This window comes from Pristiophorus japonicus, chromosome 4 (assembly GCF_044704955.1).
Source record: "Pristiophorus japonicus isolate sPriJap1 chromosome 4, sPriJap1.hap1, whole genome shotgun sequence".
Lineage (NCBI taxonomy): Eukaryota > Metazoa > Chordata > Chondrichthyes > Pristiophoridae > Pristiophorus > Pristiophorus japonicus.
The window spans coordinates 152745940-152772009 of record NC_091980.1 but is presented as its reverse complement, the minus strand read 5'-3'; the positions used below and the strand labels follow the sequence as shown (position 1 = coordinate 152772009).

Sequence of the window (26070 nt, the reverse complement as noted above, 5' to 3'; positions counted from 1 at the left end):
TCCTCCCAGGGGATGTGTAGGATCTTGCGCAGACATCGTTGGTCACACATACAATGGCCCCGGATAGCACTACAACTCCCGGCAGGCCTTGCCGCCGCGCATGCTCAGTGTCTGCCCGCTCTCTGCACTGGGAACGGCAACTCCCGGCAGGCCGCAGGGCTGCACATGCGCACTGCTTCCCGCGCGGCAAGGGGAGGAGCCCCGAGCCCACAGCCCGAGGAGAGCCGAGCCCCGAGCCCACAGCCCGAGGATAGCCGAAGCCCCGAGCCCACAGCCCGAGGATAGCCGAGCCCCGAGCCCCGAGCCCACAGCCCGAGGATAGCCGAGCCCCGAGCCCACAGCCCGAGGATAGCCGAAGCCCCGAGCCCACAGCCCGAGGATAGCCGAGCCCCGAGCCCACAGCCCGAGGATAGCCGAAGCCCCGAGTGGGCAGGGAGCAGAGTGAGAGTGTGAGCCGGGTGGAGGGTGAGGGGCTGCCCGCGGTCTTGGCTCTCTCCGCTGCCGGCACTGAAGGCCGGGCTGGGCGCGGATGAGCGGGCAGAGCTGGGCTGAGAGCGGCGGGGCGGCGGGCCCTAGTGCCCCGGGCTCGGCCTGCACTACCGCGGGCCCAGCCCCAGCCCCAGCCCCGGGCCTGAGCTGCCAGGAGAGCTACGCGTGCAGCGGGGCGGCGGCGGCCTTCGAGTGTGACGAGTGCGGCAGCCTGCAGTGCGCCGGCTGCGAGCGGGAGCTGCACCGACAGCCGCGGCTCGGCCAGCACCAGCGGAGCCGCCTGGGCCCCGGCTACAGCCCGCGGTGTGAGCAGTGCCCGGGGCCCGGGACCGGGGCTCTCGCCGCCCACCGCCCCGGGCCCCCCGCCGCCACCGCCCGCTGCCACACCTGCAAACTCAACGTCTGCGCCGACTGCCAGCGCCGCGCCCACAGCAACCGGCGCAAACACCGCCTGGAGAGCTACCCGGCCGGGCCTGGCGAGGGGCCTGGGGAGGGGGAGGCCGAGCGGGCCCAGCCCCGGGCCCGGGCCGGCAGCAGCTTCCTCCTGGTGGACCACAGCGAGCAGATCCAGGTAAAGGCCGGCCCGGGAGGCCCGGCTGCCCAACATGGGCGCTGGGGAGACTGAGAGACATTGTGACAAAACTAACTGGCACTTGGGAAAGTCTGGGGCAATTAGTGACAGGTCTGGCTCACTGAGTTCTGTCAGACACAGGAGGTCGATATGGGCTTTCAATAGGCGTTTGATAAAGTGCCACATAATAGGCCTGTGAACAAAAGGGCAATGGCTGCTGGGGTAAGAAATTGGCTCAGGGACAGAAAGCTGAAAGTTTGTTTTTCAGACTGGTCATGTTTCCCAGGGATCGGTATTAGAATAGAAACATAGAAAATAGGTTGCAGGAGTAGGCCATTCAGTCCCCTCGAGCCTGTACCGCCATTCAATAAGATCATGGCTGACCATGATGGATATATATTAATGACCGGGACTTGGATAATACAGGGCATCATTTCAAAGTTGGCAGAGGAGACAAAGCTTGGAAATGTATTAAACAACAGGGAGCATATCAACAGACTTCAGGAGGACATAGACCGGTAAAATGAGTGGACACATAGCAGGTGAAATTTAACGCAGAGAACTGTGAAATGATACATTTTGGTAGGAAGAATGAGAACATATGAACTATATGGTACAATTTTAAAGGGGGTGTAGCAACATAGAATTTGGAGCAGGAGTAGGCCATTTGGCCCCTTGAGCCTTTTCCGACATTTAATAAGATCATGGCTGATCTGATCCTGGCTCAGCTCCACTTCCCTGCCCGCTCCCCATAACCCTTTACTCCCTTATTGCTCAAAAATCTGTCTTATCTTCTTAAATATATTCAATGACCCAGCCTCCACAGCTCTCTGGGGCAGAGAATTCCACAGATTTACAACCCTCTGAGAGAAGAAATTCCTCCTCTCGGTTCTAAATGGACCTTGTTCTGAAACTATACCCCCGAATTCTGGATATCCCACAAGTGAGATATCCTCTCTGCATCTACCTTGTCAAGCTCTCTCATTATCTTGTATTTTCAATAAGATCACCTCTCATTCTTCTAAACTCCAATGAGTATAGGCCCAACCTACTCATCCTTTCTTCATAAGTTAACCCCTTCATCTCAGGAATCAACCGAGTGAACCTTCTCTGAACAACCTCCAATGCAAGTATATCCTTAAATATGGAGACCAAAACTGTACACAGTACTCCAGATGTGACCTCACCAATACTCCTGTAAAGTTGTAGCAGGATTTCTCTGCTTTTATACTCTATCCCCCTTGCAATAAAGACCAACATTTCATTTGCCTTCCTGATTACTTGCTGTGCCTGCACAAGGACCCCCAGGTCCCTCTACTGCAGCATTTTGCAATTTTTCTTCATTTCAATTATCATTTTCTTTTTTATTTTTCCTGCCAAAATGGATAACCTCACACTTTCCCATATTAAAGTCCATCTGTCAAATGTTTGCCACTCACTTAGCCTGCCTATATCCCTTTGCAGATTTTTTTGTGTCCTCACAATTTGCTTTCCCACCCATCTTTGTATCATCAAAAGGCTACATTACACTTGGTCTCTTCATCCATGTCATTGATATAGATAGTAAATAGTTGATGCTCCAGCACCCCACTAGTTACTGTTTGCCAACCAGAAAATGACTCATTTATCACCACTCTCTTTTATTAGCCAATCATCTATCCATGCTAATATATTACCCCTAACCCCGTGAGCTCTTATCTTGTGCAGTAACCTTTTATGTGGCACCTTATCGAATGCTTTCTGGAAATCCAAATACACCACATCCACTGGTTCCCCTTATCCATCATGGTTGTTACATCCTTCAAGAACTCCAGCAAATTTGTCAAACATGATTTCCCTTTCATAAAACCATGCTGACTCTGCTTGACTAAATTATGCTTTTCCAAATGTCCTGCTACTACTTCCTTCATAATGGATTCCAGCATTTTCCCAACGACAGATGTTAGGCTAACTGGTCTATAGTTTCCTGCTTTCTATCGACCTTTTTTAAATAGAGGCGTTACATTTGCGGTTTTCCAATCCACTGGGACCTCTCCGGAATCCAGGGAATTTTGGTTGATTACAACCAATGAATCCACTATCTCTGCAGCCATTTATTTTAAAACTCTAGGATGCATGCCATCAGGTCCAGGGGACATGTCCACCTTTAGTCCCATTATTTTACCGAGTACTTTTTCTTTAGTGATAACGATTATTTTAAGTTCCTCCCTCTCTATAGGGATCTGGGGGTACACAAGTCTTTGAAGGTGGCAGAACAAGTTCAGAGGCCGCTAAATGGGATCCTTAGTTTAATAAATAGAGGCATAGAGTTAATCTTCATTTAAAAAGATACGGATTAATCTGGGACAGTCAGCATGGATTTGTTAAGGGAAGATCGTGTCTGACGAAGTTGATTGAATTTTTGAGGAGGTAACCAGGAGGGTCGATGAGGGTAGTGTGTTTGCTGTAGTGTATATGAATTTTAGCAAGGCTGTTGATAAGGCCCCACATGGCAGACTGGTCACAAATTTAAAAGCCCATGGATCCAAGGCAAAGTGGCAAGTTGAATCAAAAATTGGCTCAGCGGCAGGAAGCAAAGAGTAATGGTTGATGGGTGTTTTTGTGACTGGGATTCCGCAGGGCTCAGTACTAAGTCCCTTGCTTTTTGTAGTATATGTCAATCATTTAGACTTGAATGTATGGGGTATGATTAAGAAGCTTGCAGATGATACAAAAATTGGCTGTGTGGTTGATAATGAAGAAGAAAGCTGTAGACTGCAGGAAGATATCAATGAACTGGTCAGGTGGGCAGAACTGTGGCAAATGGAATTCAATCCGGAGAAGTGTAAGGTGCATTTGAGGAGGGCTAACAGGGCAAGGGAATACACATTAAATGGTAGGATACTGAGAAGTGTAGAGGAACAAAGGAACCTTGGCGTGCAGGTCCACAGATCCCTGAAGGTAGCAGCCTAGGTAGATAAGGTGGCTCAGAAGGCATACGGAATACTTGCCTTTACTAGCTGATAGAAGACAAGAGCAAGGAGGTTATGCTTGAACTGTATAAAACACTGGTTAGGCCACAGCTGGAGTACTGCGTGTAGTTCTGGTCATTACAGGAAAGATGTGATTGCACTAGAGAGGGTACAGAGGAGATTTATGAGGATGTTGCCAGGACTGGAGAATTTTAGCTATGAGGAAAGATTGGATAGGCTGGGTTTGTTTTCTTTGGAACAGAGGAGGCTGAGGGGAGACCTTATTGAGGTGTATAAAATTATGCGGGGCCTAGATAGAGTGGATAGGAAGGACCTATTTCCCTTAGCAGAGGGCTCAACAACCAGGGGGCATAGATTTAAATTAATTGGTAGGAGGTTTAGAGGGGATGTGAGGGGAAATTTCTTCACCCAGAGGGTGGTGAGGGTCTGGAACTCACTGCCTGAAAGGGTGGTAGAGGCAGAAACCCTCACCACATTTTAAAAAGTACTTGGATGTGCACTTGAAGTGCTGTAACCTACAGGGCTACGGACCAAGAGCTGGAAAGTGGGATGAGGCTGGGTAGCTCTTTGTCGGCTGGTGCGTACACGATGGGCCAAAATGGCCTCCTTCTGTGCCGTAAATTTCTATGAGTACAAAAGCAAGGAAGTTTTGCTAAACCTTTATAAGACACTGGTTCGGCCTTAGCTGGAGTATTATGACCCATTCTGGGCACCGCACTTTAGGAAGGATGTTAAGGCCTTGGAGAGGGTGCGGAGGAGATTTACTAGAATGTTACCAGTGATGAGGGACTTCAGTTATGTGGAGAGACTGGAGAAACTGTTTTGTTCTCCTTGGAGCAGAGAAGGCCTTGATTGCTGGTTTGGGGTGATGCTTGGAATGCCCCAATCACCCATGGTTTAGTGTGACTTATGATCAATGTGCAACCTGTGTAACCGCATGTGTCAGAGTCTGGGGAGGATGGCCTGTGATTGCTGGGATACCCTCATAGTTTAAGCATCACATGATAAGTTGGCACTTGAATGAGGTGCTTACTGGAGGGCACCTGGAACTGTGTCCTCACAAGTGTTGGTGCCTTCAGGAGACTGAAGAACAAATACTGCACTTCAATGCCGTTTGTTGTGGATTGCCTTCACATGATGCTACTGAACACACATGTGTGTATCTCAACAGGCATTTGTGCTTGGCTTATAAAGTGGTGATTTGTTGTACAACTGCTTGGAAATAGATTAGAATAAATTCTTGTAAAAAAAAAAGAGTCAATTCTAGTGATTGTTCCAACTTTGAATCCAGTATAGATGCAGGAGCAAATTTGCCTCCATGACCAGTGTACTGCACTGGAGTGAAGACCGGATAATCTCAATTTTGGGGCCATTACAATTCAAATCACTCAAGTAAAAGGGATTATACATGCCAGGAAATGTCAGGTTTATATCCTGGTAAGAAAAAGGCCATTCGGCCCATCGAGCCTGCGCTGGCACTTTTGCAGAGCAATCCAGTTCGGCCCTGTTCCCCATATCCCAGCAATTTTTTCTCCAAGTATTTATCCAATTCCCCTTTGAAAGCTACTATTGAAGCTGTCTCCATCACCCTATCAGGCAGTGCATTCCAAATCCTAACCACTCCTTGCATAACATAATTTTTGCTCATGTCGCTTCTGGTCCCCTCACCAACCACCTTAAATCTGTGCCCACTTGTTATCGACCCTTCAACCATTGGAAACCGTTTCTCTTTATTTACTCTTATTTAAATCCTTCATGATTTTAAACTTTCCTCTATCAAATCTCCTCTTAGCCACCTCTGCTCCAAGGAGAACAATCCCAGCTTCTCCAGTCTATCCACATAACTGTAATCCCTCATCGCTGGAACCATTCTTCTGTACACTCTCTAAAGCCTTCACATCCTTCCTAAAGTGTGGTGCCCAGAATTGGACACAGTGCTCTAGCTGGGGCCATATGTGCGGAGCTATCTGTTCTTAGTACCAGCTCCCAGTGCTATCATTGACTTCAGTGGCCTGGGGCTACTGGGGGAAGGGGCAGCTGGTCATTCCATTCTTGAGCACTAGCTTGTTGGCTCACTTGATTTCCATGCCTATAGCTTTCCAGCAGGGGTCAGTGGATAGCAATCAAGAATGGGAACTGATAGAATTCCGCCCCCACCCCATTTCTTTGCCCCTGGAGGGAGTCTAACTACTGCCCCTGCTGACATCTAATTCTGCACAATGGAGCAATTCAGCTAGCAGTCTCCTTGTCTGGTTCAGCTAGTAGGTCTTTATAATAACCACTTGTACAACTTCCTAAGGTGCTTCACAGGAGTTTATCACACACAATCTCACACCCAGCTACATATGGAGAAATTTGGGCAGGTGACCAAAAAACTTGGTCAAAGAGGTAGGCTTTAAGGAGAGTTTTAAAGGAGGAAAGAGAGGTGGAGAGGTTTAGGGAGGGAGTTCCAGACTTAGGGTCTTCGCACCAGTGGTTGAGCGATTGTATTCAGGGATGTGCAACAGGCCAGAATTGGAGGAGCGCAGACATTTCGGGGGCAGGGGTTGTTGGTCTGGAGGAGGTTACAGAGATCAGGAGGGGTGAGGCCATGGAGGGATTTGAAAATAAGGATGAGAATTTTAAAATTGAGGCGTTGCTTAACCGGGAGCCGATGTACATCAGTGAGTACAGGGGTGATGGGTGAGCGGGACTTGCTGCCAGTCTGGACGCGGGCTGCCGAGTTTTGGGTGAGCTGGAGTTTATGTAGGGTAGAAAAAGGGAGGCTGGCTAGGAGAGCATTGGGTCAAGACTCGAGGTGACAAAGGCATGGATGAGGGTTTCAGCAGCAGATGAGGTGGGGGCAGAGTCGGGCGATGTCACAGAAGTAGGCGCTGTTGGTGATGGAACACACATAAGGGTACATGTTTGCGTGCTAATAGCTCCTTTTATGGTTCAGAACATGAGCACCTGAACTATTAGGCGTGTTGTATTTGCTACTGTGCAGTATCTATTGATATCTAATATGTGGATCACATGTTGAACATATCCCAATCATGCTGACTGAAATTTTGAGGACTTGGCATTTGTATCAAAAACTTGCATTCACCATATATTTAAAATTTTAATTGAAAGTACCATTTCAAAACATCTTTTAAATCTGGAATTCATTAAACAACTGGATAGTTTTATCGATATGACATCTAAATGTACAGTAGAGAAGTGAAATGGGCGATTGATGCATGGAATATTTAATTATACATCATGTTCTGTTAATTGGTGTGTCTCAATAACGATGGGGGTGGGGGGCTGTGGAATGGGCTGGTGTTGTAGATGGCTCCACTACTCCCGGCCAGGATGGAGATGAATGGTTAATTCTCCCGTCAATCACGCCCGGAGACTGCACTGCTGTAAGTGACGTGGCCTGATTTTATAAATTTGCTGGAGTTCTTTGAGGATGTAACGAGCGGGGTGGATAAGGAGGAACCAGTGGATGTGGTGTATTTGGATTTCCAGAAGGCATTTGACAAGGTGTCACATAAAAGGTTACTGCACAAGATAAAAGTTTTCGGGGTTGGGGGTAATATATTAGCATAGATTGAGGATTGGCTAACTAACAGAAAACAGAGTGTTAGGATAAATGGGTCATTTTCCGGTTGGCAAACAGTGACTAGTGGTGTGCCACAGGGATCGGTGCTGGGGCCTCAACTATTTATAATCTATATTAATGACTTGGATGAAGGGCCCGAGTGTAAAAGCCAAGTTTGCTGATGATACAAAGATGGGTGGGAAAGCAAATTGTGAGGAGGGCACAAAAAATCTGCAAAGGGATATAGACAGGCTAAGTGAGTGGGCAAATATTTGGCAGATGGAGTATAATGTGGGAAAATGTGAGGTTATCCACTTTGGCAGAAATAATAGAAAAGCAAATTATTATTTAAATGGAGAAAAATTGCAAAGTGCTACAGTACAGAGAGACCTGGGGGTCCTTGTGCATGAAACACAACAAGTTAGTATGCAGGTACAGCAAAAGTGATCAGGAAGGCAAATGGAATGTTGGCTTTTATTGCAAGGGGATGGAGTATAAAAGCAGAAAAGTCCTGCTACAACTGTACAGGGTATTGGTGAGGCCACACCTAGACTACAGTTTTGGTCTCTCTCTTTGCGGAAGGATATACTTGCATTGGAAGCTGTTCAGAGAAGGTTCACTAGGTTGATTCCGGACATGAGGGGGTTGACTTATGAAGGTAGGTTGGGCCTATACACATTGGAGTTCAGAAGACTGAGGTGATCTTATCGAAGCATATAAGATAACAAGATGGATGCAGAGAAGATATTTCCACTCATAGGGGAAACTAAAACTTGGGGGCATAGTCTCAGAATAAGGGTCCGCCCATTTAAAACTGAGATAAGGAGGAATTTCTTAGGGTTGTAAATCTGTGGAATTTTCTGCCCCAGAGAGCTGTGGAGGCTGGGTCATTGAATATATTTAAAGTGGAGATAGACCGATTTTTGAGCGATAAGGGAGTAAAAGGCTATGGGGAGTGGGCAGGGAAGTGGAGCCGAGTCCATGATCAGATCAGCCATGATCTTATTAAATGGCGGAACAGGCTCGAGGGGCCAGGTGGCCTACTCCTGCTCCTATTATGTTCTTGTTATGGAATATTTACTTGGAAATAATAGAAAAACATCTAGAAACTGAAAATATAATTTAATAATCAGCATGTAATTCAAAAGAGAATGTCATGCTTGAATTCTTTGAAACAGTAACAAAGAGTAAACAAGCTAATGCAGTAGATGTAATATATTTTGAATTTCAAAAGGCCATCTTAATAGACTCATGACTGAGGTCAGACCATGTGGAATCAGGTAACGAGTAGCAGAAGGGATAGTAAGTTGGCTGTAAAACTGAAAACAGAATAGGGTTTAAGGGTAACTATTCAGGCTGACAAAAGGTGAGTTGTTCCACAGGGATTGGTGCTGGGACCACTGTTCTCAACTTACATTAACAATTTGGACTCTGGAATCGGAAGTACAATTTCAATTTGCTGATGGCACCAAATTAGTTGGTGTAGTTCGTGCTGAGGAAGACGAAATACAGCAATATATTAAAAAAAACTTGCAGAATGGGCGTGTAATCAAATTAATTCAAGATAGATAAGTGTGAGGTGATGCATTTTGGTAGGAAGAATATGGAGGCCACACACTGCTGGGAAAATAAGTGTGTAAATAGGGTAGAGGAGCAGAGGGATCTGGGGGCACAGATACACAAATCACTAAGTAGTGACGCAGGTTAACAAAGCACTGGGATTCAATGGAGGATTGGTATTGTGTTAATTGATGCTATGTGTCCCATGGAAATGAGGAGCGGGCAGGAAAGTGGAGCTGAGCCTAAGATCAGATCAGCCATGATCTTATTGAATGGTGGAGCAGGCTCGAGGGGCCAAATGGCCTACTCCTGCTCCTGTTTTTTAAAAAAAAAAGTACTTAAGTTTTGTTCCATGAACAAAGTTGCTGAGTATAGAGTCTGAGATGTGTTTTGCAGCATATTTTTATTTGATTACAATAAGGAATGTGTGATTTTGATTGGATTTGCCCTAGTAATTGCAGTTTGTCTAATGCTGTCTTCATTAGGTGACAGATGAAGAAGAATTTATTCAGAAACTTGATTGCAAAGCTGATGAAAACCTCAAAGTCATTTCAATCTTTGGCAACACCGGAGACGGCAAGTCTCATACCCTTAACCATACATTCTTCTGTGGCCGTGAAGTGTTCAAGACCTCTCCAGCGCAGGAGTCATGCACTGTTGGAGTATGGGCAGCCTATGATTCTCTTCATCATGTTGTTGTCATAGATACTGAAGGTTTGCTGGGAGCTACTGTCAACCTAAGTCAAAGGACAAGATTGCTGCTGAAAGTACTTGCGATTTCCGATACAATTATATACAGAACTCACGCAGACAGGTTGCACAATGACCTCTTTAAGTTTCTTGGCGACGCATCTGAAGCCTACCTTAAACATTTCACCAAAGAGTTGAAAGCTACCACTGCAAGATGTGGATTGGATGTTCCGTTATCGACTCTGGGACCATCAGTCATAATCTTCCATGAGACTGTGCACACTAAATTATTGGGATCTGGTAAGCTGTCCAAACATTTTTTATTTGATTTGGATATTCCAGTGCATCATATAACTAGATTTTCCATTTGTTTTCACCCTGAAATGGAATGAGTAAGTGTATGGAACTTAACTAATAGTATTTGTGATAGCAGAACATCTGAGGATGGGAAAGCAAGTTGTGAGGAGGATGCAAAAAATCTGCAAAGGGATATAGACAGGCTAAGTGAGTGGGCAAACATTTGGCAGATTGGGAATAATGTAGGAAAGTGTGAGGTTATCCACTTTGGCAGGAAAAATTAAAAAAAATTATTATTTAAACGGAGAGAAACTACAAAATGCTGCAGTACAGAGGGACCTGGGGGTCCTTGTGCATGAAACACAAAAAGTTAGTATGCAGGTACAGCAAGTAATTAGGAAGGTAAATGGAATGTTGGCCTTTATTGCAAGTGGGATAGAGTATAAAATCAGAGAGGTCCTGCTACAACTGCACAGGGTACTGGAATACTGCGTACAGTTTTGGTCTCCTTATTTAAGGAGGGATGTACTTGCATAGGAGGTAGTTCAGAGAAGGTTCACTAGGTTGATTCCTGAGATGAAGGGGTTAACTTATGAGGAAAGGTTGAGTAGGTTGTGCCTATGCTAATTGGAGTTTAGAAGAATGAGAGGTGATCTTATTGAAACATATAAGATACTGAGGGGGCTCAACAAGGTAGATGCAGAGAGGATATTTCCACTCATGGGGGAATCTAGAACTAGGGGGCATAGTTTAAGATTAAGGGGTCACCTTATAACTGAGATGAGGATGAATTTCTTCTCTGAGGGTCATAAATCTGTAGAATTCTGTGCCCCAGAGAGCTGTGGAGACTGGGTCACTGAATATATTTAAAGTGGAGATAGACAGATTTTTGAGCGATAAAGGAGTCGAGGGTGATGGGGAGCGGGCAGGGAAGTGGAATTGAGGCTAAGATCAGATCAGCCATGATATTAAACGGCGGAGCAGGCTCGAGAGGCCAAATGGCCTACTGTTCCTAATTCTTACGTTCTTATGAGCCAATCTGAGCTCACTTGAGGTAGCAAAGGGTTTTGATTGCTTGACCATGTAGTCTTCCTGCATCAACCTCAGTATGTCTGTATTACCCGGTAGTTTGTGACCTACCTATTCTAAAAAAACAAACTGGGCGACTGAGCGCTGTAATTGATGATAAACATAGGGTATTTGGAACTTGAATAACGGTGTCCGTGGATGGAAGAGAAGTTCAGAATTGAAGTGTTATGAGCATATATTTTCCCGTGCCAATTTCCTGCCCTCCACTCCTGTACTAAAGGCATTGACTCATCGAAGGGTTACATTTACATAGCTACTTTTACAAAACACTGGTTCGGCCCCAGCTGGAGTATTGTGTCCAATTCTGGACACCGCACTTTAGGAAGGACGTAAAGGCTTTGGAGAGGGTACTGAAGAGATTTACTAAACTGGTTCCAGGGATGAGGAATTACAGTTACTCGGAGAGACTGGAGAAGCTGAGGCTGTTCTCCTTGGAGCAGAGAAGGCTAGGAGGAGATTGGCTAGATAAGAGAAACCGTTTCCAATGGCTGAAGGGTCGATAATGAGAGGTGATTTAAGGTGATTGGCAAACCAACATAGAAACATAGAAAATGGCAGTGGTAATAGGCCATTCGGTCCTTCGAGTCTGCACTGCCATTTAATATGATCATGGCTGATCCTCTATCTCAACACCATATTCCCGCTTTTTCCCCATACCCCTTGATGCCTTTTGTGTCTAGAAATCTATCTATCTCCTTAAATATATTCAGTGACTTGTCCTCCACAGCCTTCTGTGGTAGATAATTCCACAGGTTCACCACCCTCTGAGTGAAGAAATTTCTCCTCATCTCGGTCCTAAATTTCCTACCCTGTATCCTGAGACTGTGACCCCTTGTTCTAGACTTCCCAGCCAAGGGAAACATCCTCCACGCATCCAGTCTATCCAACCCAGTCAGAATTTTATACGTTTCAAAGAGATCCCCTCTCATTCTTTTAAACTCTAGTGAATACAGGCCTAGTCAACCCAATCTCTCATCATACCATTCCAGGAATCAGTCTGGTGAACCTTCGCTGCACTCCCTCTACGGCAAGGAGACTAAAACTGCACACAATACTCCAGGTGCGGTCTCACCAAGGCCCTCTATAACTGTAGTAAGACATCCTTGCTCCTGTACTCAAACCCTCTTGCAATGAAGGCCAACATACCATTTGCCTTCCTAACTGATTGCTGCACCTGCATATTTGCTTTCAATGACTGGTGTACAAGGACACCCAGGTCCCTTTGCACATCGACATTTCCCAAGCTATCACTATTTAAATAATACTTCGTCTTTTTGTTTTTCCTACCAAAGTGGATAACTTCACATTTATCTATGTTATACTGCATCTGCCATGTGTTTGCCCATTCACTCAACCTATCTAAATCACCTTGCAGCGTCTTTGCATCCTCCTCACAACTCACAATCCCATCTAGTTTTGTGTCATATATATATTGTGAATAGCTGGGACCCAAGCACTGATCCCTGTGGTACCCCACTAGTCACTGCCTGCTACCCTGAAGAAGGCCCGTTTATTCCTACTCTCTGTTTCCTGTCAGTTAACCAATTTTCATCCATGCCAGTACATTACCCCCAATCCTATGTGCTTTAATTTTGCACACCAATCTCTTATGTGGGACTTTATCAAAGGCCTTCTGAAAGTCCCAATACACTACATCCACTGGTTCTCCCTTATCTATTCTATCAGTTACATCTTCAAAAAACTCCAGTAGGTTTGTGAAATAGGATTTTCCTTTCATTAATCCATGTTGACTTTGTCTAATCCCATTGATATTATCCAAGTGTCCCGTTATCACATCCTTTATAATAGACTAGCATTTTCCCTACTACTGATGTCAGGCTAACCGGTCTGTTGTTCCCTGTTTTCTCTCTCCCTCCTTTTTTAAATAGTGGGGTTACATTTGCCACCCTCCAATCTGCAGGAACTGTTCCATAATTTATAGAATTTTGGAAGATGGCAACCAATGCATCCACTATTTCCATGGCTACCTCTTTTAGAACTCTGGGATGCAGATCATCAGGCTCTGGGGATTTATCGGCCTTCAGTCCCATTAGTTTCTCTAGCACTATTTTCTTACTAATAATCATTTCCTTTAATTCCTCTTGCTCACTAGACCCTTGGATCACTAGCATTTCTGGGACGTTATTTGTGTCCTCTTCTGTGAAGACAGAACCAAAGTATTTATTTAATTGTTCTGCCATTTCCTTGTTCCCCATTACAAATTCTCCCGTTTCTGTCTGTAAAGGGCCTACATTTGTTTTCACAAATCTTTTTCTTTTTACGTAGTTATAGAAACTTTTGCAGTCGGTTTTTATGTTCCTTGCAAGTTTACTCTCATACTCTATTTTCCCCCTCTTAATCAATCTCTTGGTCCTTTTTCGCTGAATTCTAAACTGCTCCCAATCCTCAGGCTTGCTACTTTTTCTGGCAACTTTGTATAACTCCTCTTTGGATCTTAATTTCTTTTGTTAGCCATGGTTGGGCCACTTTTCCTTTTGTGTTTTTACGCCAGAAAGGAATGTATAACTGTTGCAATTCATGCATTCGTTCCTTAAATGTTAGCCAGCCAAATACTGGCGGACTCCTCCCGAGCGGTTAAGGCAGCGGAAGCGTTGCTTGAGCACCCCGATTGTCTGCTCAATGAGGTTCCTGGTAGCAGCATGGCTCTCATTGTACGAGTGCTGGGCAGCAGTGTTGAGGTTGCGGAGGGGAGTCATGATCCAGGTGCAGAGTGGATAGCCCTTGTCTCTGACCAGCCAGCCTCGAGCTTGATGTGGTGGCTGGAAGACACAGCTGGCACACCGGTCTGGCACATGGCTGCCCCCCAATTATCAAAATCCATGATGAGGCCTTGGACAATGTGGACAATTTTCCATACCTCGGGAGCCTACTGTCAACAAGGGCAGACATTGCTGACAAGGTGCAACACCGCCTTCAGTGTGCCAGTGCAGCCTTTGGTCACCTAAGGAATAGAGTGAAGACCAGAACCTTAAAACCGGCACAAAGCTTATGGTGTACAAAGCAGCAGTGATACCTGCCCTCATATATGCTTTGGCCTGTACTGCAGTGGAAGCTGACACGTCACCCATGTCACACCTCATGAGGTCTGGGTCCTTACGGTCTCTCTGGGAGTCCACCAGCGTCTGCAGACTGGAAATGATGAGCTCCATGGTGTGCGCAGAGCTCTGTGCAATGCTCCTTACCATTGCTGAGAGGCTCTCGGGCACCCGCGCCATTGCACCTATCATCTTGGAGTGAATGGCCATCACCTTTCTTGAGGTCCTCATCGGAGTCCTGTGAAGCAGAACTTGTGCGTGAACCCTCCCTTGGGAGCCGGATCCTGAGGTTCCCTTTCCCCTTGGCCTTGCTGCAGCCTGCTAGTTTCCAGTGCAGACCCCGCTACTAAACCTGCCCCTAATGAACACATAGTGCCAGTCTCTGAGCTGGTGCCTGTGGGTGACAGATGTAACGACGCGATGCTTGGGTCCTCCTCCTCTTATCCCTAGTCACACTCATTGGTGGGGAGCGGGGGGGGGCTCAGGGACAGACTGGCCATCTGCTGGCTGATTATCTGAAAGCACAAAGGCACAAGCCTCGCATTAAGGTGAGAGCAGGGGGGCAGGAAAGGAGCAGGGAATGCAGACAGTGTCAGGAGCTGGGAAGTAATAAATGCTTCTGGTGTGGGGGGGAAGTGGGATGAGAGGAGGAGAGGGGATGAAGATACCGTTGCCCCCGGAGGGGTTGATGTCGCCGACGGCCACGTTGCCCACCACCTGCTGCCCAATGAGTTGCAGCACTCGCTCCTCCAGGTCAGACAGTTGCTGGAGCTGAGGTTCACCCCGCCTGTCCTCTGCTGCTCCCTCCTATTATGTGTTATCTTGGCCTGCAAAAGAAAGGAATGTGTGTGGGTCAGGGTCCAGCTATGTGTCTGGGAGATATGTCTGCTGTCATTGAACAGCTGTGAATGCAGGCAAGGCGTGAGATGAGGATGAGATGTTAGTAGGGGAGTGGTGCTTTGGGCAGTGTGCACAGACTGAGGTTCAGATGCTGCTATGTAGGACCTGTTGAAGCATGTATTCACCTTGACCACCCGACTGAGGTCGTTGAATTTCTTACAGCACTGTATCAGACTGTGTTGCACGACACTATTGGCCGAGACCTCCTGGGCCACTTCCCTCCATATTGCCCTGAAGTCCTGGGGCAAAGGCCTCCCTCCACTGGCCGGGAACAGCGCTTCCTTCCTTTGCTTCACTGGCCCCTCCAATGCGACGTCATTGAACCAACGAGCTCTCTCCCTTACATTTGGATTGGGAGCAGCCATAGCCACGAGGTCTTTCAGTTGATCTCTGGTCGATTTCAGTTCCAGGAATAATGAAAATGAGCAGCTGCAGCTTGATAGAACCTCCCCTTTAAGAGCTGGAATGAACCAGTGTGAAGGATTGAAGGATGATTGCTGAATGCAAGTCAACTGAAATTCAATAGTGTTCTGATGGTAGTGCCCCACTGAGCTCATTAGCGTTTGATTTACCGACCCCCTTCCTGGGGCGCGAAAGCCCAATTTAGAAGAACTACAGAATCCTTTGCGCCTGGCGCAAAATCTAAAATGTTAGTGCCCCAAACGGGACGTTACTGAATTTCTCACTCGTGTTTTTGTAGGGTTGCTGCATTTCCATCAGAATCTGAAATCTTGGCCTGCCTTTCAGTTCACTAACCTCGGGACATGGGGCTGTCAGCTATTTTCTGTATGTGATGGCTATTTCATTAGATATATAATCTATCAGCTAATGCCAGTTTAGAACTAGGAGATGTCCAAGAGCAATAAAGTTGCATATAGCTTCCAGTTTTACCTGCAAGTTTGACCCTGAAATGAGTTCCGACCACATATCCACACCAAGCGACCTATTTCCACCTCCATAACATCGTCCGTCTCTACACCTACCTTGGCTCAGCCGCTGCTGAAACCCTCCTCCATGCCTTTGTTACATCGATCTTATGTAAACTTGAGGTCATCCAAAACTCGACAGCCTGTGTCCTGACTCGCACCAAGTCCCGCTCACCCATCACCCCCTTACATTGGCTCCTGGTTAAGCAAAGCCTCGATTTCAAAATTCTCATCCTTGTTTTCAAATCCCTCCATGGCCTCGCCCCTCCCTACCTCTGTAATCTCCCCCCCCCCCCCCCCCCCCCTCCCCCGAGATGTCTGCGCTCCTCAAATTCTGTCCTTTTGAGCATCCCTGATTATAATCGCTCAACCATTGGTGGCCGTGCCTTCTGTTGCCTGGGCCACAAGCTCTGGAACTCCCTCCCTAAACCTCTCCGCCTCTTTCCTCCTTTAAGATGCTCCTTAAAACCTACCTCACCTGCCTAATTTCTCCTTATGTGGCTCGGTGTCCAAACTTTTCTTGTATTAGGCCCTAATTTGCAGCCCCTGCGGGTGGGTATGAGGTGCTCACACGCCCATAGGGGCTGAGCAAGGCCTGGGTTTGGACATGTGCTGTGTGCATTCCCTAGAAAAGGGCCTCTGCCTGTGAAGAGTTGGGAGATTTGCCCAGCGAATGCCCGTGAAAATCTTATGCCTATTAAAAGCGAACCGCATGTGCCCCTGGGATACGTGGGTCTCTACCTGCGGATACCCGGAGATGTCCAGAGCGCAAGTGTCCCAACCTGCAGGACCATTGGGTAAGTGCATAGATGTTTTGCTGGTCAGAGGCATCTGCTTGCAGGAAGCCCCAGACCCCAATTTCAGGCCCAAATACTTCTGTGAAGCGCCTTGGGATATTTTACTATGTTAAAGGTGCTATATAAATAGTAGTTGTTGTTATAAATGCTGTTTCCTCTTTCTCCCCATGGCTTGGCTGCATTGGGGAACTGGCTATGATGAACAGCCGAGTGAAAAGCCGCATTGTGTCATGTAATGAGGCTGCAGAGTGACTTGGATAGGTTAGGTGAGTGGGCAAATGCATGGCAGATGAAATATAATGTGGATAAATGTGAGGTTATCCACTTTGGTGGTAAAAACAGAGACAAACTATTATCTGAATGGTGACAGATTAGGAAAAGGGGAGGTGCAACGAGACCTGGGTGTCATGGTACATCAGACATTGAAGCTTGGCATGCAGGTACAGCAGGCGGTTAAGAAAGCAAATGGCATGTTGGCCTTCATAGCGAGAGGATTTGAGTACAGGGGCAGGGAGGTGTTACTACAGTTGTGCAGGGCCTTGGTGAGGCCACACCTGGAGTATTGTGTACAGTTTTGGTCTCCTAACTTGAATATTCTTGCTATTGAGGGAGTGCAGCGAAGGTTCACCAGACTGATTCCCGGGATGGCGGGACTGACATATCAAGAAAGACTGGATCAACGGGGCTTGTATTCACTGGAGTTCAGAAGAATGAGAGGGGATCTCATAGAAATGTTTAAAATACTGATGGGTTTAGACAGGTTAGATGCAGGAAGAATGTTCCCAATGTTGGGGAAGTCCAGAACCAGGGGTCACAGTCTAAGGATAAGGGGTAAGCCATTTAGGACCGAGATGAGGAGAAACTTCTTCACCCAGAGAGTGGTGAACCTGTGGAATTCTCTACCACAGAAAGTTGTTGAGGCCAATTCACTAAATATATTCAAAAAGGAGTTAGATGTAGTCCTTACTACTAGGGGGATCAAGGGGTATGGCGAGAAAGCAGGAATGGGGTACTGAAGTTGCATGTTCAGCCATGAACTCATTGAATGGCGGTGCAGGCTTGAAGGGCCGAATGGCCTACTCCTGCACCTATTTTCTATGCTTCTATGTAACACATTGCCCCAGCATACTTTGACATCCACCATCTTTGAAAAACTGTGATTCAAATATGGACATAATGTTCTTCTCCAGCACGGTTCCCCAGCCTCTACTGTAGCTGAGAAGGTCCATGGGTGTCTCTGTCTCTCCGTAGTCTCTGTGTCCAGCGGCATGGCTGGGGGAACTTAAAACTATCATCACTAGAGATAAAGTACTAGATAAACTAACGCGACTAAAGTTGGACAAATCCCCTGGTCCTGATGGCCTGCATCCTAGGGTCTTAAAAGAAGTGGCTGCAGAGATAGTGGATGTAATGGTTGTAATCTACCAAAAGTCCCTGAATTCTGGAGAGGCCCAGTGGATTGGAAAACCGCAAATATAACACTCCCATTTAAGAAAGGAGGGAGATAGAAAGCAGGAAACTATAGACCAGTTAGCCTAATGTCAGCCAGTGGGAAAATGTTGGAGTTCATCATTAAGGAAGTAGTAGCATGACATTCAGAAAGTCAAGCAGAGTCAGCATGGTTTTATGAAAGGGAAATCATGTTCGACAAATTTGCTGGAGATTTTTGAGTATGTAACTAGCAGTGTGGATAAGGGGGAACCAGTGGGTGTCGTGTATTTGGATTCCAGAAAGCATTTGATAAGGTACCACATAAAAGATTAATGCACAAGATAAAAGTTCACGGGGTTGGGGGTAATATAATAGCATGGATAGATGATTGGCTAACTAACAGAAAACAGAGAGTCAGGATAAATGGGTAATTTTCCGATTGGCAAACAGTAACTAGTGGGGTGCCACAGGAATCAGTGCTGGGGCCTCTTGGATGAAGGGACCAAGTGTAATGTAATATAATGTGGAAAATTGTGCGGTTATCCACTTTGGTAGGAAAAAAAAAATTATTATTTAAATGGAGAGCGATTACAAAATGCTGTAGTACAGAGGGACCTAGGGGTCCTTGTGCATGAAACACAAAAAGTTAGTATGCAGGTACAGCAAGTAATCAGGAAGGTAAATGGAATGTTGGCCTTCATTGCAAGGGGGATGGCGTATAAAAGCAGAGAAGTCCTGCTACAACTGTACAGGGTATTGTTGAAGCCACACCTGGACTACTGCATACAGTTTTGGTCTCCTTATTTAAGGAGGTATATACTTGCACTGAAAGCAGTTCAGAGAAGGTTCCCAAGGTTGATTCCCGAGATGAAGGGGTTGTCATATGAAGAAAGGTTGAGCAGGTTGGGCCTATACGCATTGGAGCTTAGAAGAATGAGAGGTGATCTTATTGAAACATATATGATAATGAGGGGGCTTGACAGGGTAGATGCAAAGAGGATGTTTCCCCTCGTGGGGGAATCTAGAACTAAGGGACATAGTTTCAGAATAAGGGGCCATCCATTTTAAAATGGAAATGAAGAGGGATTTCTTCTCTGAGGGTCATGAATCTTTGGAATTCTCTACGTCAGAGAGCTGTAGAGGCTGGGTCTTTTAAGGTGGAGATAGACAGATTTTTGAATGATAAAGGAGTCGAGGATTATGGGGAGCGGGCAGGGAAGTGGAGTTGAGGCCAGGATCAGATCAGCCATGATCTTATTGAATGGCGGAGCAGGCTCGAGGGGTCAAATGGCCTCACAAACCCCGCGATCTCTACCGCCTAGATGAACAAGGACAGCAGGGACCTGGAAACACCACCACCTCCAAGTTCGCCTGCAAGTCTCATTCCATCCTGACTTGGAAATATATCACCGTTCCTTCATCGTAACTGGGTCAAAATCCTGCAACTCCCTCCCTAACAGCACACAAGACTGCAGCGGTTCAAGAAGGTGACTCACCAACACCTTCTCAAGGGCAATTAGGAATGGGCAATAAATGCCAGCCTTGCCAGCGACGCCCACATCCCAGGAACACATTTTTTTTTAAATCAGAGAAAAGCACCAACTGATTTGGCAGGTCTGATGAGACGAGAAGAATATTTACATGAACGATGTTGAATCTGTTGAAATCCGAAATCCCATTGTGAGATGTCAGTGGAACTGTACAGAGTAACCCTTCCAGTGTAGTGTTGCTGTACTGTACGATCTGCAGTACATTGGGTGAAGGATACGCAGCAATGGCTTTATCTTTCTCTCTACCCACTACACTTGACAGCATTTCATCACAGCAGTGATCAATGGCAAGACCCCTCAGTGCGCAGTGCGGGCTCAGGATAGTGTACTTCAAACTGTGCCAAGAAAGTCGGATCAAAAAGAAAGGGTTGCATTTATGTGGTGCCCGTCATGTTTTGCAGACATCTCAAAATAATTCAACTGCAAATTAATGCCTTGCAGCACTTTTACTGTTCTATACAGAACATCACATTGTCAGGACATCCCCCAATGTTAGCAACTAATGGTTACTAGAATGATGCTAGGTCAGTTAATTTTAAATGTGAGATTGATAGCTTCCTGTTAACCAAAGGTATTAAGGGATACAGGGCGAAGGTGGGTATATGAAGTTAGGTCGCAGGTCAGCCATGTTCTCATTGAATGGAGGAACAGGCTCGAGGGGCTCAATGGCCTCCTTCTGTTCCTATATTCCTATCTCCTATGTTCTTAAAAGATTAAATTATGAGGACAGGTTGCATAAACTTAGCTTAGAAAGTTGAGGGGTGATTTAACAGGATGTTTAAAATTATAAAGGGATTCGATAAGGTAGATACAGAGCAATTATTTCCTCTGGCCGGCAAGTACAAAACAAGAGGGCTTAATCTTAAAATGAGAATTGGCCACTTGGGAGTACAATCAGGAAGCACCATATAGTGAAGGCCATTAAGTTATACTTTGTGGGACTTCACTGCCTTGCACAACATTTGCAGCTTGGGATTTAGTTCTCTGGGAAAAGTAGGCAGCACAATGCCTCATGCCATTGTCTCTAGTTCTTGAGGTTTCGGGACTGAGGAATAGTTTGAATAATGTTTAACAACAATAGAAGGCATCTGGCTGGTCTGTGAGCTCAATCTCCCCTACCTGCTGTCTGACTATTGGTGCAATGGGATGACACTTCGAGGATCATTTCCTAACTGTTGTACCATTAGTTGAATTAAGAGGTAAATACACCTTAGGTTGTTGCCCTGCATTAAAATACTCAATGTTACCACAGATAGACCTTCCGAGATGCCGGAAAAACTGCTACAGGAGCGATTTCGCAAGCTGGGCCGCTTCCCGGAAGCCTTCTGTTCCATCCAATACAGAGGAACCAGAACATATAATCCTCCAACAGACTTCTCCGGGCTGTTGCGGACTGTCGAACAGCAGTTGAACAACAACGCCACTCGCTCTCCCAGACCGCCAGCAATCATTTTCAAGGCCTTGAAAGTAAGATGTTGGATAAAATGTTGTTGTAAACTAAAAGAAAGATTTGGATTTATATAGCGCCTTTCATGGCCACCAGATGTCCCAAAGCGCTTTACAGACAATGAAGTACTTTTAAAGTGCAGTCACTGTTGTAATATAGGAAACTCTTCAGCCAAATTGCGCACTGCAAGCTCTCACAAATAGCAATAACCAGATAATCTGTTTTAGTGATGTTGATTGAGGGATAAATATAGGCCTGGAAGATGCCTGTGCGTGAGTTCTTTTAACATGGGGTGGTCGTTGCACACCGGTTACCACACGGGCTTAGCTGAGCAAGGTCTTGATCCAGTGGCAAGGGGGTCCAAGACGACTGGAGACCAGGCACGCCTGTATAGGCCTAGTTGCCGACGGCGAGATGTTGGCCGCAGGCTCGCCGCTGAGTAGCGCCTGGACACCAAGGATAACTCCCCTGCTCTTCTTTCAAGCTGACACTTCGGGATAGTGTCCTCGTACTGACCCCACACTTCATTATATTACATTTCTCTACATTATACTGTATTTGCCATCTATCTGCCCACTCCATTAACCCATGTCCTCGTGCAATCTTCCATTTTCTTCCTGATTTGTTTTTTTTTATTGAATTAGAATTTATATATTTTGAGAACAAGAACAGTGAAAAATGTCAGACTTGTCAACTGGAGGAACATATAGACAATGCATAGATCTTTAAAGATGCGAGCCTAAATACAACATGATTTTACAAAAGTAAATGGGATTTCTGGATTTTATACATAACAACTAGGAGCAGGAGTCGGCCATTTGGCCCCTCGAGCCTGCTCCGTCATTCAATAAGATCATGGCTGATCATCTACCTCAACTCCACTTTCCTGCCCGCTCCCCATATCTCTTGATTCCTTTAATATTCAAAATCTTATCGATCTCTGTCTTAAATATACTCAACAACTGAGCATCCACAACCCTCTGGGGCATAGAATTCCAAAGATTTACCACCCTCTGAGTGAAGAAATTTCTCATCTCAGTCCTAAATGACCAATCCCTTATTTTGGAACTTGTATTCGCACCTAGCTTTGTATCATCAGCAAACTTGAATATATTACATTTGATCCGCTCATCCAAATCATTGATATAAATTATGAATGGCCGAGGCCCAGGTACGGATCCTTGCAGTACCTGTCTAGTCTGCCAACCCGAAAATGACCTGTTTATTCCTACTCTCTTGTTTTACGTCCGTTAACCAATCCTCAATCCATGCTAGTATATTACTCCCAATCCCATGACCCCTAATTTTGCGTGGCATCTTATCAAATGCATTTTGAAAATCCAAATATACCACATCAAGCGGTTCCCCCTTATCTATTCTGCTAGTTAAAACCTCAAAAAACTCTTAACAGATTTGTCAAACATGATTTCCCTTTCATAAATCTGTGTTGACTCTGCCCAATCCTATTATTATTTTCTAAGTGACCTATTACCACATCCTTAATAATAGATTCTAGCATTTTTCCTACCACTGATGTCAGGCTAACTGGTCTGTAGTTCCCCATTTTCTTTCTCCCTCCTTTCTTAAATAGCAGGGTTACATTTACTACCTTCCAATCTGCAGGAACCGTTCTAGAATCTGTGGAATTTTGGAAAATGACAACCAATGCATCCATTATCTCTATAGCCACCTCTTTCAAAACCCTAGGATGTAGGACATCGGGTCCAGGGGATTTATCGGCTTTCAGTCCCATTAATTTCCCCAGTACTAGCTTTTTACTAATACTAATTTCTTTCAGTTCCACTCATTCTCGCTAGACCCTTGGTTCTCCTACTATTTCAAAGAGGTTTTTTGTGTCTTCTGTGAAGACATACACTAAGAATTTGTTTAATTTCACTGCTATTTCCTTATTCCCCATTATAATCTCCTGTCTCAGCCTGTAAGGGACCCACATTTACTTTCGCTAATCTTTTCCTTTTTACATACATACAGTTTGTTTTTATGTCTCTCGCTAGTTTATTCTATTTTCCCTTTCTTTATCCATTTCTTGGTCTTCCTTTGTTGAATTCTAAAATCCTCCCAATCCTCAGGCTTACTGCTCTTTTAGGCAACATTATAAGCCTCTTTCTAACTTCTGTCATTACCATTTCAATTCTGCCTATCATCCCTTTTGTGTCTCTAATTTCTCCTGTCATCCACCCTGTCACAGACCTTCCCATTTGTTCTTTCTTCCCCTCTCCCTTTCAGTGCTTCTTAAGAATCTCTTTTCGAACATTCGCCAGTTCTGACGAAGAGTCATCGACCTGAAACGTAACTCTGTTTTTCTCTCCACCAATGCTGCCTGACCTGCTGAGATTTCCAGCGTTTTCTGTTTTTATTATAAACCTCTTCCTTTGATCTAATACTATATTTAACTTTTTCTGTGGAGCTTTTGTGTGTTAAAGGACTGTATGTTTGTTGTGATTTATGCATTGGTTCTTTAAATGCTAGTAATTGCTTGTCTACCGTCATATCTTTTAATGTAGTTTCCCAATCTACCTTAGCCAACTTGCCCCTCATACCTACGTAGTTTGCTTTGTTTGGATTTAAGACCCTAGTTTTGGATTGAACTAAATCGCTTTCAAACTTAATATAAAATTCTGTCATTGTGGTCACTCTTCCCTTCGGACCCTTAACTACAAGATTATTAATATTTTCTCATTGCATGCTACTAGATCTAAAATAGCCTGCTCCCTAGTTCAACATACTGATCTAGAAAACCATCTTGTATACATTCCATGAATTTGTCCTCTACACTATTACTGCAAATTTGGTTTGCCCAGTCAATATGTAGATTAAAGTCCCCCATGATTACTGTATTACCCTGGTTACATGCAGCTCTAATTTCCTGATTGATACTGTGCCCTACATTACCACTACTGTTTGGGGGCCTATAAACAACTCCCACCAATGATTTCTGCCCCTTGCTGTTTCTCAGCTCCACCCAAACAGATTCTACTACTTGATTTTCCGAGCTAAGATCCATTCTCTCTACTGCTTCGTACATTTAGATAAAGTGCCTTTAGCTTTGACTTTTATCTATTTTTCCTTGATGTCACCTCAGTCAGTGATGCCCTATTACCTTTGTTACCCTCTCTGTCCCTTCCTGACCCACTCTGTTTATTGTAACCCAAAACTCTGCTCCGCTCTAGAGCCTTGACATTAATCTACATATTGATTGGGCTAACCAAACTGGTAGCGATGCGGTGGAGGAGGATTTTTCTGGAGAGTATTAGGGATGGTTTTCTAGACCAATATGTCGAGGAACCAACTAGAGAACCGGCCATCCTAGACTGGGTGATGTGCAATGAGAAGGGACTGCTTTAATTTTGCACTCCAATCTCTTGTGTGGGACCTTGTCAAAAGCCTTTTGAAAGTCCAAATACACCACATCCACTGGTTCTCCCTTGTCCACTCTACTAGTTACATCCTCAAAAAATTCCATTAGATTTGTCGAGCATGATTTCCCTTCATAAATCCATGCTGACTTGAACCGATCCTGTCACTGCTTTCCAAATGCGCTGCTATTTCATCCTTAATAATTGATTCCAACATTTTCCCCACTACTGATGTCAGGCTATAATTACCCGCTTTCTCTCTCCCTCCCTTTTTAAAAAGTGGTGTTACATTAGCTACCCTCCAGTCCATAGCAACTGATCCAGAGTCGATAGACTGTTGGAAAATGATCACCAATGCATCCATTATTTCTAGGGCCACTTCTTTAAGTACTCTGGGATGCAGACTATCAGACCCCGGGGATTTATCGGCCTTCACTCTCATCAATTTCCCTAACACAATTTGCTGACTAATAAGGATATCCTTCAGTTCCTCCTTTTCACGAGACAATCGGTCCCCTAGTACTTCCAGAAGGTTATTTGTGTCTTTCTTCGTGAAGACAGAACCAAAGTATTTGTTAAATTGGTCTGCCATTTCTTTGTTCCCCTTTATAAATTCCCCTGAATCCGACTGCAAGGGACCTACATTTGTCTTCACTAATCTTTTTCTCTTCACATAGCTATTGAAGCTTTTGCAGTCAGTTTTTATGTTCCCGGCAAGCTTCTTCTCGTATTCTAATGAGAAAGTCTAATTAGCAATCTTGTTGTGCGAGGCCCATTGGGGAAGAGTGACCATAATATGATCGAATTCTTTATTAAGATGGAGAGTGACACAGTTCATTCAGAGACTAGTGTCCTGAACTTAAGGAAAGGTAACTTCCATGGTATAAGATGTGAATTGGCTAGAATAGACTGGCGAATGATACTTAAAGGGTTGTCGGTGGATAGGCAATGGCAAACATTTAAGGATCACATGGATGAACTTCAACAATTGTACATCCCTTTCTGGAGCAAAAATAAAACTGGGAAGGTGGCTCAACCGTGGCTAACAAGGGAAATTAAGGATAGTGTTAAATCCAAGGAAGAGGCATATAAATTGGCCAGAAAAAGCAGCAAACCTGAGGACTGGGAGAAATTTAGAATTCAGCAGAGGAGCACAAAGGGTTTAATTCGGAGGGAAAAAATAGAGTATGAGAGGAAGCTTGCTGGGAACATAAAAACTGACTGCAAAAGTTTCTATGGATATGTGAAGAGAAAAAGATTAGTTAAGACAAATGTAGGTCCCTTGCAGTTGGATTCAGGTGAATTTATAATGGGGAACAAAGAAATGGCAGACCAGTTGAACAAATACTT

The 26070-nt window shown here is 45.1% G+C and overlaps 1 protein-coding gene across 2 annotated transcripts in view; it reads left to right on the top strand.

Annotated features, from left to right (window-relative positions):
* The first annotated feature begins 418 nt into the window (after positions 1-418).
* The window catches only part of zfyve1 (zinc finger, FYVE domain containing 1), a 51678-nt gene continuing 26026 nt past the window's right edge, over positions 419-26070 (top strand). For both annotated transcript variants that reach the window (XM_070878654.1, XM_070878653.1), the window contains exons 1-3: positions 419-1060; positions 9646-10150; positions 21149-21363. In XM_070878654.1, the coding sequence (XP_070734755.1) occupies positions 530-1060; positions 9646-10150; positions 21149-21363 (1251 nt within the window). In that variant the 5' untranslated portion in view covers positions 419-529. The remainder of the gene's footprint in view (positions 1061-9645; positions 10151-21148; positions 21364-26070) is intronic.